This window comes from Poecilia latipinna, unplaced genomic scaffold, assembly GCF_001443285.1.
Source record: "Poecilia latipinna isolate Pla-1442-1.1 unplaced genomic scaffold, P_latipinna-1.0 Scaffold243, whole genome shotgun sequence".
NCBI lineage: Eukaryota > Metazoa > Chordata > Actinopteri > Cyprinodontiformes > Poeciliidae > Poecilia > Poecilia latipinna.
In genome coordinates, this window is record NW_015112859.1 from 162813 (window position 1) to 179058 (window position 16246).

General features: G+C 37.8%; 1 protein-coding gene across 5 annotated transcripts in view; it reads left to right on the forward strand.

Moving 5' to 3' along the window:
• Positions 1-15270, forward strand: part of ypel1 (yippee-like 1) — a 43844-nt gene extending 28574 nt beyond the window's left edge. For all 5 annotated transcript variants that reach the window (XM_015032501.1, XM_015032504.1, XM_015032503.1 and 2 more), the window contains exons 3-5: positions 8227-8270; positions 10470-10578; positions 13642-15270. In XM_015032501.1, coding sequence (XP_014887987.1) covers positions 8227-8270; positions 10470-10578; positions 13642-13731 — 243 coding nt within the window. In that variant the 3' untranslated portion in view covers positions 13732-15270. The remainder of the gene's footprint in view (positions 1-8226; positions 8271-10469; positions 10579-13641) is intronic.
• Positions 15271-16246: the final 976 nt, after the last annotated feature.

Consider the following 16246-nt stretch of genomic DNA (forward strand, 5'->3'; position numbering starts at 1 on the left):
TCTCCGTCTGAGTCTCTCCAGATTGAAATGTATTTTAACTTTAATCTGTTACATGTCCTTTATTAATAAAAAATAAGACCGTAGTTACAGCACCTCCCCCCCTTCCTCCACGTACGTCCATGAACACCAGAAAAGGCGGCAATCACCATAGCAACCCATGGTTTTTCTTTCCATATGCACCAGGAAATTCAAACTAACAAAAGAAAAATAGATGTCAGATTTTTGAGTAGTATCTCAAATGGCACCGCTTACATTTTTATGTAGATTTATAACAAACATAAAGTAAATTTCCGCCAACAAAATTTTGACGTCAATCTCAAAAATATTCTGGGAAAAAAAGAAGTGGAAAGCTGAAAAATTTCTACTACTTAAAAATTTTCTTAGCATCAAAAGCCAAACATTTGACTTTTGTAATTTGAGTTTCAGAAATAAAAAAAATTCCATATTTTAAAAAAAATGTAGAAAATTTTTAGTTTTCAAAACTCAGAAATTTTCCACATTTTTTTCTGGAAAATTTCTGATATTAATCTCAAAATTTTGTTGGTGTAAATTGACTCCTTTTCTATGCTGTGTACTGTGCCCCCAATTCACCGTCGTGCTGGTGTGTCTGATGTCGGTTCGAGTCCCTGATTTCACCTCTGACCTCGATGTGAAAGGATAAGCGAGCTCATCCGGATCACTTGTAAGAAATCAGTGAAGTGAAGAGTGAACTATTGACTGTGTTGTCTTGTTTACCGGGCTAAAGTGACTGTTGACGAATGACCTCATTAGTCTAAACTATCCACTTTAGTAATAATTGGATTTCACGAAGAGCTCTTCCTCGGACAGTCTGTCTTTCTCCTGTCGGTCTCAAACTGTCAATGTGTTGCAGAAAACAACTGCAGAACACCAAAAAAAAGGGTACGATAAAACTAAAAAGATCAACTACTATCAAAATAACCTCCTCGCACTTAAATATGTGCTTTAAATTCAGCTGTAATACATTTAACAACTTCCATTCATCCATTTTCTGTACATCCTTGTCCCTCAGTGGGGTCGGGAGGTGCTGGTTCCTCTCCAGCTCTCTGGGTGGGAGGCGGGGTCACCCTGGACAGGTCACCAGGCTGTCGCAGGGAAACACAGAGACACACAGCCACACACCTAGGGAGAATTTAGAGAGGCCAATAACCTAACAGTCATGTTTTGGACTGTGGGAGGAAGCCGGAGTACCCGGAGAAATCCCATGCATGCACAGGGAGAACATGCAAACTCCATGCAGAAAGACCCCAGGTCAGGAATCAAACCCAGAACCTTCTTGCTGCAAGGCAACAGCTCTACCAACTGCGCCACTGTGCAGCCCCATTTAACAACTTCAAACCAAAAATTAATTTGCATGGCTGAATCTTCCTGCTGTGAGTATCTGTGCATCTTGTTGCACAAAGCAATAACTAACACACATTAATAAACATTTGGCTGCATTTGTGACAGAAATATGAGGAAAGGTTTTGTTAAACCGAGTTGAATAAAGCAGACGTCATTGATATATGGCCTAGAAGTGCTGGGACATGTTTTCAGCTGTGTTTAATTTTCATTAATTATACAAAAACCATTGGAGGACTTTGTTATACATTAAACATAAGTTTGATTACTTAAGGTGTTTTTGCTCACATTGCCTTGAATTTTCCCAGCTTGATTTGGGAAAATGAAACGGTAGATGCCCACATAACTTTTCTAACGATCTTAATTAAAAGCAATAAGAAAGGAGAAAACATTTTTATTATCACAGCAGCTTATCCTGAAAGCAGGGGGACGAAAACTCACAGTAAGCCTGATTTACACAGCAAAATTTAAAAATTCTTGGCTGATTTTCAAAACCCGAGATATCAAACGACACATGACTTTACAAACTCATAGATAACTGACACGTGACGTCACGCCACTTCCCTGCTGGAGGGCAAGAAACTTCTAGTAAATGACTGGCATTGGTTTTAGCTCTTAAGTTGTCAATATAACACTCTGAATCTTAAATATACCTAAGATATTTAAAAGAAAACGGGACACAGTTCTACTTATTGTCAACACTACAACAACTGGATAACGATGTCAGGAAAAAGTTTGAGTTTAAAAAAGCATAATACCACAATTGTTCATCCATGCAGCTTTATTCCCAGCAAATCTTTCTTTTAAATGGTAAAAAATACATAAAATGTGTTTAGCTCACTACAACTTTACTACAATATCTTCACTTATTTACTGTTGTGTAGAACAAGGAGGCACTAATGTTAGAAAAGCTGCATTCATAATGTACATGCAGCCATATCTCACTGCTATTTTTAGGTGAGTTACAATAAACAAACATGGCCGACTGGGAAGATTGACTGGTGGTAGTTTGTGGACCATCAACATTGACAGCGACTGTCATCTCTGTCAAAACGTCCTGGCAAACCTGGAGGTGCGTTTGCTGCCCTAAGCAGCATCTTCAGTGCTTTGCATCAACCCTTCTAAGCTGATTATGTTACTTAAGAGAAGATGACACCGCTGTCTGGCGTTTTCCACTGCAGGCTGCCAAGTGACCGTCCCCTCGTTTGACTTGAAGCCACCGTTCCTGCAGGAATACGTTTTTACACACTTTTAAAATGTTTTAGACATTCCTGCTGACGGTACAAGAAACAAGTGGAGTATCTTTGAATTTACTGACTGATTTCTCTACAGTTTGAGTGCATGATTTGTAAAAACTGGTTTCCTCTCAATGTATGTACTGGAACTTCGAGGGTTGCCAACTCTCAATCAAAGATGCAGATGGAGCGGCTCGAAGGAGAGGATTAACCTGAGCGCCTGGTCAGGCACCGTCACACAACCCCTCCTGCACTCGGCTGTTTAACTAAATATGGAAAATTTTAGTTTAATTTAATTGTAAAGGTCTTTCACAAACAACTTAAATGTTGTTTCTTCAGTTAAACCTTTAGAGGAGATGAAAGGTTACAAAATGATTGTTTTGCTTTTTTAAAAATATATCAAGCCTAAATTTAATATTTTATTTACTTTATTTATTTATTTTAAATAATCAAGTTTATTGGCATGACACATTTCATCAATAAGGTAGTTCAAATTACTCTACATCTTAAAAACACAAAAATAAAAAGTTATAAGGCCAAAAACTGAGAAACCAGGAACAAACGTTAAATTTTGATGAATGACATCATCAAAATCATGTCAAATATTTTGGTCAATTTTCCATTTAACATATTTCAGACTCTAACCAGGTGGGGCTTTAGTCTTGTTTTGAAACCACTCAGTGTTTCAGCTGTTTTGCAGTTTTCTGGAAGTTTGTTCAAATTTGTGGCACATAGAAGCTGAATGCTGCTTCTCCATGTTTGGTTCTCATTAGTCTTTAAATATTTCAACATCAGAAAAGCACTAAGAATTTTCACTGCCAAATAAATTGGCAGCTTTCTTTGTGTTCAAAATATGAATAATAAAAGGGTATGAAATTTTGCACTACTTCACTTTATGTACATGTTATGAGAATGAATAAGTCTTGCAGTAACTGGCCAGTAGACTGCAGTCTAATTAATATTCTCCAGCTAAAATCTGCTTTTTCTACATCCAGTTTCATGATAGAAAGAGCAGAACAGCAAAAAGTCAAGCTATTCTGCAGAACAAGCACTTACAAATTTTATATAGTCTAAATAAAAATGTTAATATTTTTACTGCTATAGTCACAGCAAACCAAAACTCAGTTTATCACAGGATAAATTAAAATGGGCTCAATCATTCCCATTTGTATAATTTTTCATTTTTCTCTTTTCTTTCTACCAAAATGTGGACGATGAAAGTTTTCAGTCTGGAGTTTTGGTCTGAACTATTCCTTTTTTGAAGAGACTTCATAGTTCATTTTAGTATTTCTGTTGTTGGTCTACCAAAAATACTTGGTAATATTTTGTGTTTTTGCAATAATCAAGATCTTTATTTTAGCAATAGTTAGAATATCGGCAACTTCCTAAAATAATGGCCTGAGTCGTTTTTTTTGTGAAAAATAATTTTTAGCAATAAAATTTTTTTCCTTTTTATTGCCAAATGATGATTTAAGAAAAAAAATACTTTTGGAAAAAAATACAACGGATCATTATTTTAGGAAGGTGGAAAGTTTGTAGGTACTGTTATTTCTGCTTCTTTAATCATGCTGTGAGAATCTCATGGGGTTCTGGTATCGGCTTGCTGCTACAGATGTCAGATTCATATCGAGGTAGATGTAGCCTTTTATTTTGGTATGTTTAGACCTCTGTTTAATTATGTCTTCTAGCGATCGGGTTACCCAGGATGCATCTGTCATCTCAAAGTTATTAGCACCCCCACTGTGCCAACAGCTTCCACAGGACAATATGTAGTAAACTCTGGTCCATTTACATGAAGGATAACGAGACAAAACGTAATCAGTTTCTTTGTTTTTTCCGTTTTAAGCTTTGTGAAAACAGAAAATCAGATCTGTCGCAGCAGATCCGAGCCTCGTCGTGAAACCGGAGAAGCGGTTTGTCAGCAGAGCGTGAAGGCCCGCAGTGCGAACGTGGTTCTGGATCGGGGCGATGCGGCCTGAATACTGACGAGCTGGCTGCCTGTCTTTATTTGGCACCTTGGCTTCGTCCCACTTCGTCTAACTGATGGAAGCCCATTTGTGGGATGATCACACTCTTCATTTCTCCCCAATAATGGATGCAGCTCCATTCGAGGCTCCCGCCTCTCCGGGAAGTTTTCCAAGACATTGACCGTGACCCAAAACATCAATATAGCTCTGCTGCGTTTCTCTCTAATGGTAATGTCTTAATTAAACGAAACTTGGAGTCTTTTAGCCTGGTTTTCCTTAGGTTATTAGCGATATAGGAAGCATTTAACCACTAAATATTTGAAAGTAAATTAATTATAATGTAATTTCATTGCTATCTTGGTCTCTAATTACTCTCAAAATGAAGCAATACACCAGTTAACAAACTGGAGGGGAAAGAAATCAAATCAAAGGAAAATTTCAGATTAAACACTTTAATGAAGCCATTCATTGTTTTTAGGAATATTCTGGAGGATTTGAACATGGAGGTGGGGAGAGTATCCAAAACTTGTACTCAAGAAAGAGTAGTGGTACTTCAACATATTTTTACTCAGGTAAAAATAAAAGTAGCCATTCAAAAAAAATTACCCAAGTAAGAGTAAAAAAGTATTTGGTAAAAAGTACTGAGTAACTGATCAGATTATCAATCATTTAATAGTTAAAAATATATATGATTATTAAATGTAAACATGTTTTTGCTGTTTTAGTTCTTAAAAAGAATTTAATATTTTCAGTGGACATGGCCACCCATATATCCTTTATAACGGCTGTAGGTATTAACAGCCTGACTGTCGGGTCCTGGTGGCGTACGGGACAAACGGCAGCGCCGTCTCCATAGTAACGGACTCGTGAGCCGGCGGCTCGTTGAGCATCTGGTTGAACGTCGAACTGAACTCAAACCGTAAGTTTTTCATATCTTTCTTCTTTCTTTTTTTTTTAGTCCAGATAAAATATTCATTTTAATTTTTCTACATTTCTACATTCTACAATGTTTTTACTGATGTTTGGTTGCTGTTGTGTCTATAGCTTTTAAAATGTCCTTTTTAACTGTTAGTATATTAGCATTAAAGGTGACTTAATGAGCCAAAGGCTAACGGTGAGATTGATTCCAGATGTTGTTCAGGTTGAAGTAGCATTTTTGACAAAGGGGACTGATACTGATGTATAGGTTTATTTATTCACTTCTGCTTATTTCCTGTATTGAAGCACGTTGAAGTGAGGACAGAGGGGAATCCTGCTGCCATCATGCAACCTTGGAACGGTGGACATGGAGGTGGAGAACAGATTCTTCAATATACTGTTGTGTTTGAAATTAGAATGTTGTAATAAAAGAATTGTGTTGAAATACATTGTGTTTTTATTGATATTACAATTGTTAAATTGTCTGGGGCAAAAATGGCATTTTTCATTGCACCATGTTGGCAAAATGAATGACCAGTTTTTCTATGTGGGCTGTTTGTACCGACAGTAAAGGTTTGTTTCAAAGTTATTATCTTTCCATCAGTTTGGAGTAAAAACGTTTATTACTCAGTGTGATTGTGTTAATGTGTAGCTTCATAGTTCCTGTAAATGGAGACGCTTTACTTTATGTAATGTGAAATTACAGACATGTAAATCTTTAAAAGCCATCTCTTAAACTGAATTAAATCAAAGCCTGGGGTTTAACTTACAGAAGAAGATGAACCCTCGCTTACTGCAGCCGACATCTGTTCAGACAGATGGTAAAAATCAACCTCAGCAGGTTCCTTAATAGCTTTGGCTCAGGTTTTCTTTCAAAAGAGCTGCTTTTAATTTGTGTAATTACACTGTCTGAAGAAGGCTAAAATGAGATGCAACATTTTACCTCTAAATACCAAAGTGTGATTGTGTTTTGGAGCAGATTTTCTCAGGACCGTGTGTTCCTGCAGTCTAATGGTCAGGCATTTATTGTATCGTTTATCATTTATTGTGATAAAAATTTAAATTTAAGATGATACATTCCAGTTAATGATTAAAACTCGATTGTGAGTGAGTGAGTGAGTTAAAATGTAATAGTAAAAATTGTAATAGTTGTAATGTAGTTATATTGTTTATAAGTTTTAAAGCTTGTGCCTGGTTTGTTGTTGCCATAGCAACTCCATAGCAACTGATCACCAAGATGGCCGTCGTTACAAAGTTTATGGAAGTGTGACATGAGAACTTTGTATTTTTCTATGTTGTGTTGACCAAATTTTTACCTTTCTTTGACTTGCAGTCAGAGGTCGAACTAAATCATTTTAAGGGCCACATGCGCTCCGGCTCCAGCAGAGGGGGGGAGAAATGCCAGCAAATTAAAAATAGAAAGTGGGAAACGGATAAGGGCAGCTAGACGGAGCGGTCTCTTTTTGCCAGTGGTTGGGTTGATGTGTGAACCCTTCAGATGCGACACCCAGCTCTTGTCACATGGACTAACCCCCAACCCGCTCTGGCCTAAACGCTGTTGAAGTCTTGTTGTCGACTCGGCAGGGACTGACCCAGTTCCCCCATGCTGCGGAAAGGTCGCGCCTTGGTGCTCTGAGCTGCATGCGTCTGGGCAGATTACACTTAAAAACACAAACACTGAACTGTAGGATGTGACAGGTAGGACATTAACACCTGTAGCGCAGAGAAAAAAGGAGAAAATAAGTTATTTCCCTGTGAATCCAGAATAAATGCTCCAAAAAATATTTCTTCTGTTTTTGCTTTTTTTCTCCCAAAGATGATGTTTCAGGTATGGAAATTATTGAGTTTGTTTTAATTTGTCCTGCGATTAATTGATTTATTGCGACATGCCTAGTTGTGACTCCGCTCACTTATGTTCTGGTTTTGTTTTTAGTTTTTGTTGTTGTTCATCCTCTTATCTAAGTGGTTATTTTGTAAATCAATGCCTCTGTTTGTTAGTCTTGTATGCACTAATTGGTGAATTTATATAAAAAAGAAAAAGAAATAGATATTTTCATTAGTTTTTTGGGGCAGTGAGACAAAGAAAAGTGTTGTCACCCAGTTAGCAATAAGTGTGGGAGGGGCGTCCTTGCATTAAACTATTTGCCGTACAGTCAAAGCAAACTCCCACTAAACCTTAGGAACAGTTTGCTAATGATAAATCCTTTGCAGCTTCCTCGCTCTGGATCTTTAGATGTTACATTTGCTAAAGGGAAATGTGACATTTTTTATCATTAGATTTTTTTAAAGGAATTTGCATAACCAAATGGGTTCTCGCCAAGCAACCTTATTTGAAACACACTTCCAGCTGTTTCCTCACAGCTCACGAATGCTCCGCTTGTACCGTCCTCTTACAGAAGTACGTCTTTTAATACAATTAGACGGATTTTAAAGATTGCATGTGTTTTTCTGCTCTGATGCAACAGCTTGTGCAACAAGTTCCCAATAAACAAAGACAGGGTGTTATAAAAACTGACAAGCTTGCTCTCTGATGTGTTCCTGCTCGTCCTCCAGCATTTCTGAGCTTCGTTTTATTTCTTATCTGCCGCCAGCCTTCAGTGTGGAAACCTTGACAAGGTGGGGGAACAAGTATGCGCAGCAGTCACAGGGAGGAAAACGAACCCCGGGGTATCATCTGCTGGCATTCCTGCGCTCTGCTGATGTGGCTCCTTAATGTCAACTAACTTTCCTCTCTCTTTCTGTTTCAGTCATTTCAAGGCAGTCAAGGAAGAGCCTACCTGTTTAATTCAGTGTAAGTATCTGTCTTCTTTATTCTTTAAAAACTGTGGCTTCAGTGGCTTCAGATTTTAGCAGACTTCTCTTTTGTCTTGGTAAAAGACCACTAGTCATTTCTCCCACTAGCCTAGACTCACATGTTTGTTTTGGTTGTATTTACCCAGAATGCCTTGCGCTGTAGTCCACGTCCAGCTTTTGGAGCGGTCTCCAGTTGGCTTGGCATTCACATATATGAACCAACATTTACTTCAGCTGAACTGTCAGCTTGTTTTTTAGGCGGACCAGAGTGAGTTTGCGTTTTTGTCCAGATCTGGTCGCATTCTCACTTCTCCAAATGAACCGAACTTTCTAGGTAAATGAACTGTAACTGACTTAAATTAAACTAAACGGCTGGTGTGAAAGCACCCCAATTAAGCCACTCTGCAACAAAGAAACCAACATAAGGCGCAAACAGAGATTTACATTTTTGAAGACTTGTCCTGTGGATTGAACTTTATTTGGAGGACAAATGATGTAATTTAAGTTTAAAATCCACATTATTTCCAGAAATCTTGTAGGGTTTCTTTATCTTTGTTTTTATTGGAGCTGGTAGAAGGCTTTTGAAGACTGAATAGGATTGCTGTTGTAGTTGTGTACACAGCAGATTTATCTGCGTTCTCTGCTGGGTGATTTTCTGTCCACTCTGCAGAAACAGCATCCATCTTTTTAAACCCAATAATAAAACCTGTAGTGGTTTATGACTTGGTTTACTTCTGTTTGGGTCTTCAGTCTTAATGAAACACACAGACGTCGATCCCCAAAGGCCAAAGACATTTTTAGGTGTCACCATGCAACAGCTTTGTTCCTGCGGACTCTGAGTTACATTGTTCTCACCTGGTGCAATGAACTGAATGAAAGCAGCTCTCCACAGGCCTGGCAGGATGAATAGCTCAATTCAAACACTCACACTTTTAAAAGTCAACATGTGAACAGCGTGAGAAATGTTGAGGTGGTTTTGAAGTTCACACCAAATTTATCATTTACTCTTAATTCTATAAAATATTGTCTGTCTTTTGTTGCTTCGTCTCAGTGAAGTAGTGTTTCAAAGCCTTGTTGGTAGATCCAGGTAGAAGGAGAGTTGAAAAGTTTCTTTAACGTGGTGATTACAGAAGTATTTAACTGCCAGAACTTGGAAAGAAATTCAGGAGCGTTATCTCATTTAAACAAGACATTTCTCAGTTGGTTGCGTTCAACTGGCAGAGCAGTCTCGTCTAAACGACAAAGTTTTCTCATTTAAACTTTACACCACTTTTTGAAATCCTAACTATAAGTAAACTGAGCTAAATGAAAAGTACTACTTTAAACAGATTTTGAAATGATTTTAAAATGTGGTAGATCTGCCTTTAGTTAAAGGGGCGAATTACCCAAAATATACTTCTATTTGGGTTCCTACTGCTTCTAAAAATATCCCAAGCACTTAAAGAAAACTACCCAGCTGGTTTTTTGCAGTAAGTTTTTTTTTTTTTTTTTTTTTTTGGTTTCTGGAAATTCAAAAAAACGCTGCCTGTTACCTAGCAACCCTAGCGAAGCCCAGTCTTGTTACCTAGCAACCCTAGCGAAGCCCAGCCTTATTACCTAGCAACCTCAGTTTATCAGCTGTTTTCTTTTTTAAAGAAAAGTAGAAATCTATTTCTCTCAAAACGCATATAAAGAGTTTGAAAGTGCTTGGAAAAAAAAAAATTTCTTGGACTTTGACATTTATTTTTTATTCCAACCAACTCGTTAAAAACCTTTCATAAGACGTTATGGCGTTATGGCAAATTTAATTTTTACATATAGATATTGTAGGTGCTTTAGCATATTTCTTTGCAGATATAATTACATAAGTTGCATGAGGAACAGCTTCACTTTATTTTATTATTATTTTTTAACCCTTTTTACACTGCAGAGAAAATATTAAGATTTCAGCTCATCGAGCTTATCGGATCTTCTGGTTCAGCTGTTTGGTTGAAAACAATGTTTGTGCTAAATGTTGGGTTGAATTGGTAACGGAACATTTTATATAAATAAGAAAATACCCAGCCTTCGTAAAGGACCTGTAATGTTGGGTTTTAATTACATATAACGTCAGAGGAATAGACAGTAATTAATATTCTTTTAGAAATATTAATTTTCCAAAATATTTTTTTCCTGCTAAAGTATTTGTCTTAATTGAATTTTCTCTTCCTGTTTCCAGGGTGAATGTGGGCTGCGGGCCAGCGGAGGAGCGGGTTCTCCTCACAGGTTTACATGCTGTGGCTGATATCTACTGTGAAAACTGTAAAACCACCCTGGGCTGGAAATATGTAAGTCCCAAACTTTCCTTTGAGCCTTATCGCTCCGTATTGCTGAGCAACAACGTGGCTTTTCTGGATGTCAGGATGGAAAAAATCGTGACGTTACAGGTCAAAGGAGCAAAGTAGCTTCCATTAAGGCAGCGCTCTTTAACGCCACGCTGACACTTTTGTCCAGGCTTGTGCGATTGAACACTTTTGTGGTTTCCCAGCACACAACATAATTACAGCGGCACAAAAGGTTGGCTTGCAGACAGCCAGACTGGTTCCTCTGAGACTCTGCGGTGATTAAATGTCACACCGTTTTGAAGAGCTCTGTTCCGGTAATTGTCTGAAAAGACGAGAGAGGAGAGTAAAATAAGTGAGCAAAGTACAAGACGGGGACTCCTTCAGTGACGGAAACGATCGCGGCAGGAGAGAGCTGGTTTACAAGGAGAAGCAGAACAAGGACGCTGACGCACGAGACTCTTCGTGGCGCAGACCAGAAATCACACAGTCCTTAATGAGATGTGATGTTACATCCGAGAGATGATTTTTGTCGGAAACTATTTTCTGTTTTCTTGTCACCTAAAAGCTGCCTATCTGTTCCCAAACAGAAATGAGGCCATGTAAAAATGCGTCACTGTGGGCAATAAATCGCATGATAAATTAAAACAAACTCAATAATTTCTATTTGCATGATTTATTGTTTTCTTTCTTTCTACCAAAAACTGGATGACAAAACTCTTCATTCAGGTGATTTGGTCTCCACCAGCTCTTTTTTGAAGGACAATTTTGTTTAGAGACGTCATAATTTATTTTGGTTTTGTTTATTTTTGGATGTTTAAATCGTTTTCCAAGTCCAATGTTAAACTTTGGTTATAATTTAAAGTTTATTGATCTTTGAGAATGTGTGCTTGCATTATTATGCCATAATATTACTTGAAAATGGTCTCAAAACATTATTGTTGTTTTTCGCAATAACCTCTGCAACAATTTACAGTCCAGCAACGTTTGCTACTGACAGGCCTTGTCATGTAAAAACGTTTCTTTGTGTTTGTGCTTTGAAATAAGACAAAGTGGGTTTCATAGCTTTTAGCTGTTAAAAATGTCACTGGTTTCAAAATTTGCACCATAACTTTGCTACAGTTTTTTTTTAATGAGATGTGTATCACAGGGAAAGGTAAGAAAAACCTTCAATGTGTTAGCAGTTTTAAAAAAATATACACAAAATGTTTAAAAGAAATCGGCGCCTTTTTTGCAACGACCATACGCGAGTTTCAGTGCTACCAGTAAATTACCAGTTTACTGGTGCAAAAAATAACACCGCTAACTAGCCAACAATGCCAATGGTTATTTTTAAATTGCCGAAAACAGCAGAAGTTGTTTATTAAATATCCAAATCAACAATATTGTACACACCCTCATGTTCTCCAACATTCCCAAATGTTTGGTTAGAAAAATCACTAAGATGCCTTTCCTATGCATTAATATGCCATGCTAATGTACATTTATGCATTACATGCTGTTATTTAAAGCATCCATTCACAACAAAAGTTATACACAATAGAACCAGTTAAAATCCAGATACATGTAATCCGGTTCAATCCAGTTTAATCCAGTTACAACTGAGACCACTAGTCAGATTCAGAGTGAAATCCAATTACAACCACTGTTTCAGCGACGCACCGATAGCTTAAATAGCGACTAGTAATCACTAGATTTTCAGCTTGACTAGCTTTACTGGTGACTGGTTTACACGACTCAAATATATATATATTTTTATTGATGTACTGTACAAATGCAATTTCTTTCACTTCATATACAGTTATGTCGATTTTTTTTGACATTGCCATGATTATCTCAATTTTCTACGAGAGGAATTTTAATAACATTTTAGTTGCATTAGCTATGGTTAATAGTTGAATAGCTGAAAGGAAACAGTCCAATTGGTGCACCTGATAGATTCTGTTAGATGTGAGACCAGATTTGAAACGTTACATTTTCAGCTGCTGTGGTTCGCTTTCACACTGCACTGAGTCAAACTACTCGCATTGAAAAACCTGTTCCCCTCCTCACCTGTGGTGGCGCTGCACCAAGAACCACTGAGAGAAACGGCACAAAAATCTCTGAAGAAGACGGAGCTCAATGTCCTCCTTCATAAAATGTGACCATACATGGAGTTCTGTCAGATTTTACCGGTTGTTGATAAAAGACTTCAAGCCATTTTTCCCACTAGTCTTTGTTTTAGTTGTATTTACCCAGAATGCCCTGCACTGTAGTTTGCTTCCTGCTTTTGGAGCAGTGTCCAGTCCACTTGGCCTTCACATATACATTCAAAGTGCAGAGTTCACTTCAACCAAGCTGAGACAGAGGTTTTTGGGCGCCTTTTGGTGGACCAGAGTTTGATTAAAGAGGACTAAACATGACTGGTGTAGATGCACCCTAAAATATCTTATGAAATTGAACTTTATTGACACGTTGCAACATGACGTCACGCGCAAAATCCCGCTAGAAGACAAGGTCAGGAAAAAGTTTCAATTAAAAGAACAGAGATGTGGGGAAGTAAGTTATGCTAGCTTGACTTTGACAGCCTTAAAGCGTAGATGTGCTGTGGAATTCAGTTCGGTCCAGTTGAAAAAAGGGGGCGACCCTCACACCATCTCTGACAGACCATCAGTAGAGCAGGTGTTTAAATTAGCTAATCAACCACCGCAGTGATCAGAAAATCACTTAATAATTGCAAAATAAACATCAAGCCTGAACGTATGATACCATAAGGGGCTGAATGATCTGTTCATTGTGTGGGAAATGTTTTGAGTGTTTTTTTGGTGTTTTTGGTTTGGTGCTGATGCATCAGTGGAGCTGTTGTCAGTCAGTTGCTATGGCGACGGGTCTGTGTGTAGCCGACACGTTGGTTTTGAGTCGTTTTTCAGCGTTTTTTCTGCGTGGTATGTAGAAGAATCACCTTTTTGCCCTCCGGCGCTGAAATTTCCAGATGTAAACAATAAAATGCAACGTGTCTGTTGTTGGTTTAAATCCACCAGTCCAGTAACCAGCATATTTTTCTTTCTTTTTTTGCTTATTTTTTTGCAGGAACATGCGTTTGAGAGCAGTCAAAAATACAAAGAGGGAAAGTTCATCATCGAGCTGGCTCACATGATCAAGGACAACGGATGGGAGTGACACCGAGGCCACATCCCATCTCCTTAAATCTGTTTTCCTGACCTTGGAATGCTCTTTACTGAACTGAGTGGAGCGTCAACCATCTTCCCGCTCCCATTCCTCCCTGTTCCCCCCATTACTCACACCTTCTTCCCTTTAAAAGACCTCCACTCGCCGGCCTCCGTCACGTGCACACACCCACCTGTTCATCGTGAAACCGGACAGAACGAATGCATTCGGAAGTGGAGTTAAAAACCCACGGACCCTACGCCACCTTAAAGATTGTGTGCTCTCCGTCACCGCTCAACGTTTGGGTTCCCCCGCCGCCGCCCAACCCCGCACCTCGCCTCGGCTCCACCGAAACACGCTTACAAGTGATTGTGGTGATGTGGCGACCGCTGTGTGAACGGAGAGACTTCACTGAAAAAAGACATCTTGTTGTTTTTCTTTATTCCACTCATCTTCAATGACTTTATTATTATTATTTTATTGTTATTTGCCATAGTTTTAACTTTGGGGTTTGGTGAAGCTTTGGTTTGATGGCAGATGGATGTTACTGGTTAGCATTTTATTTCCATGACTTTTGTTTGGTTTATTTGTTTTTTGAGTGTGCTTTTTTTTTTTCTTTCTTTTTCTTAGCTATTGTCCAAATGAGCAATCAGGGATGGGTTGAGAAGAAACGGGCAAAGGGAGTTTATTATAGTTACAAACATGTAGCAGCTTTTGTTTTTCCTTTTCTTTTTTAAACTGGGATTCCAGTAATGTTGGATTTTATACCTGGCGTTTCCTTATGTTTTATCTTTCGTGTTAATTCTCCCTTTCTGGTACTTTCCAGCACCCAAAAAGCATCAAAAGCAACACATACTATTTTGTTTGACATGAAAAGGTATAAAATTATATATAAATACACATATATAAATTTATAGATATATAAATATTTGTAGTGTAAGGCTAAATGCGATTGTGGCTGGTCCCATTTTGCAGCAGCACCATGAATGAAAGAGACATGAAAAAGGAGCAGAAATCATTTTTAGAGTGGGGAAGCTGACGTCAGTGTCCACACTGTATTATCCCATTGTCTAGTAATGAAACAATGAAAGTCACTGCTACATATTAATATAAATACACATACTATGATTACATATCCATCAATACTATGATATTGTACGTAGTATGTAGAAATTGATTGGAACATGGTTTCGATATATATATATTTGCTGTCATGCACATATGTGTATATGCATATGACTGTGTGTGTATATGCATAGTGCGCGCGCGTGGTCACGCATTACACAGTGACGTACTTGAACGACGCTACATCCTTTGCACGTTGCTGAGGCGCGTGCTTCATCTCAGTTTGGAGGCAAAATCTTTTTCTTTTTTTTTTACACTAAATTTTATTGGATTTTTATTTCACATTTAATCTCAAATTTTGTCTTTTTCTCTGTTTTTGGTCCAATCTTTGATGACAATATGATTTTAGGCCTAGTCCATGCACAGCCGAATACATTTTTATGCGTTTTGGCTTTCAATCCACACAAAAATGATTAATTTAAAAAAACTTGGATCAGATGACTTGTGCTTGCATGAGTACATGAAAACGTTGAAATTAATCTAAAACTTTTCAAACTGAAAATTTCTGAAAGTTTAAAAATTTTAACTTTCCAAGTTTTTTTACTTGAAAATTTCTGAGTCCCAAAATGTTTGTTTGCTTTAGCAAATTTTTGACTTTTCAAATGCAGAAATGTCCAAGTTTTTCTAGAAAATGTCTGAGTTTTTTGGTAGGAATTTACTTTTTTTTTTTACTTTTAATTTACTTTTTCTTTTAAATATTGAAAAAGTCAGACGAAAGTTTTTGTTTGTATGTAATCTGGAAAACGGAAATGAGATTAATCTCACTTTTCCAACTTATAAAATTTTCAACTTTCACTTTTTTTCTAGAAAATTTCTGAGTTTTTTGGCAGAAACGTACTCTTCCTCTCCAAGAACCCCATACGCCATCATAGTCAAACAGAATATGATGATAAATATGTTTTTATGCATTTTGGCCTTTAATCGACATGAAAACACCATTTAAGATCACTGGAAACGGTTCTTTACCAGTGTGTAGATCTGATAAAACTCTGCATTTGTGTTCATGTTTAAACGTGAAAACAGACTCGGGGTCCTGCCACCAGTGATGCGCCAGTATCCCCACAGACTTGCTTTGACCCGAGTCCCAGTCCACTGTCTGAAAGTAGCCGCCATGTTTAATTCCCAACAGGAAGTCATTGTTGCTCTGAAGCAGTCTTTATCAGCTTTGCTCTACACTGCCCCCTGTGGGTTTGGCATATTTAAAAACGCTCAGCAGCTGATTTGATGTTGAATGTTTTCCAAAACGGATCCTGCGAGTCTGTTATTTCTATTTTTAAATGATTTGGTGAAGATATTTGTTTTTCTTAAAGGCTCAGCTACATGTGTACAATCCTTTAGTTAAAAAATTCCACTTTTTTTTGTTCTTGCCCTAACATGTCTGATGTTTTGGATTTCTTTGCCT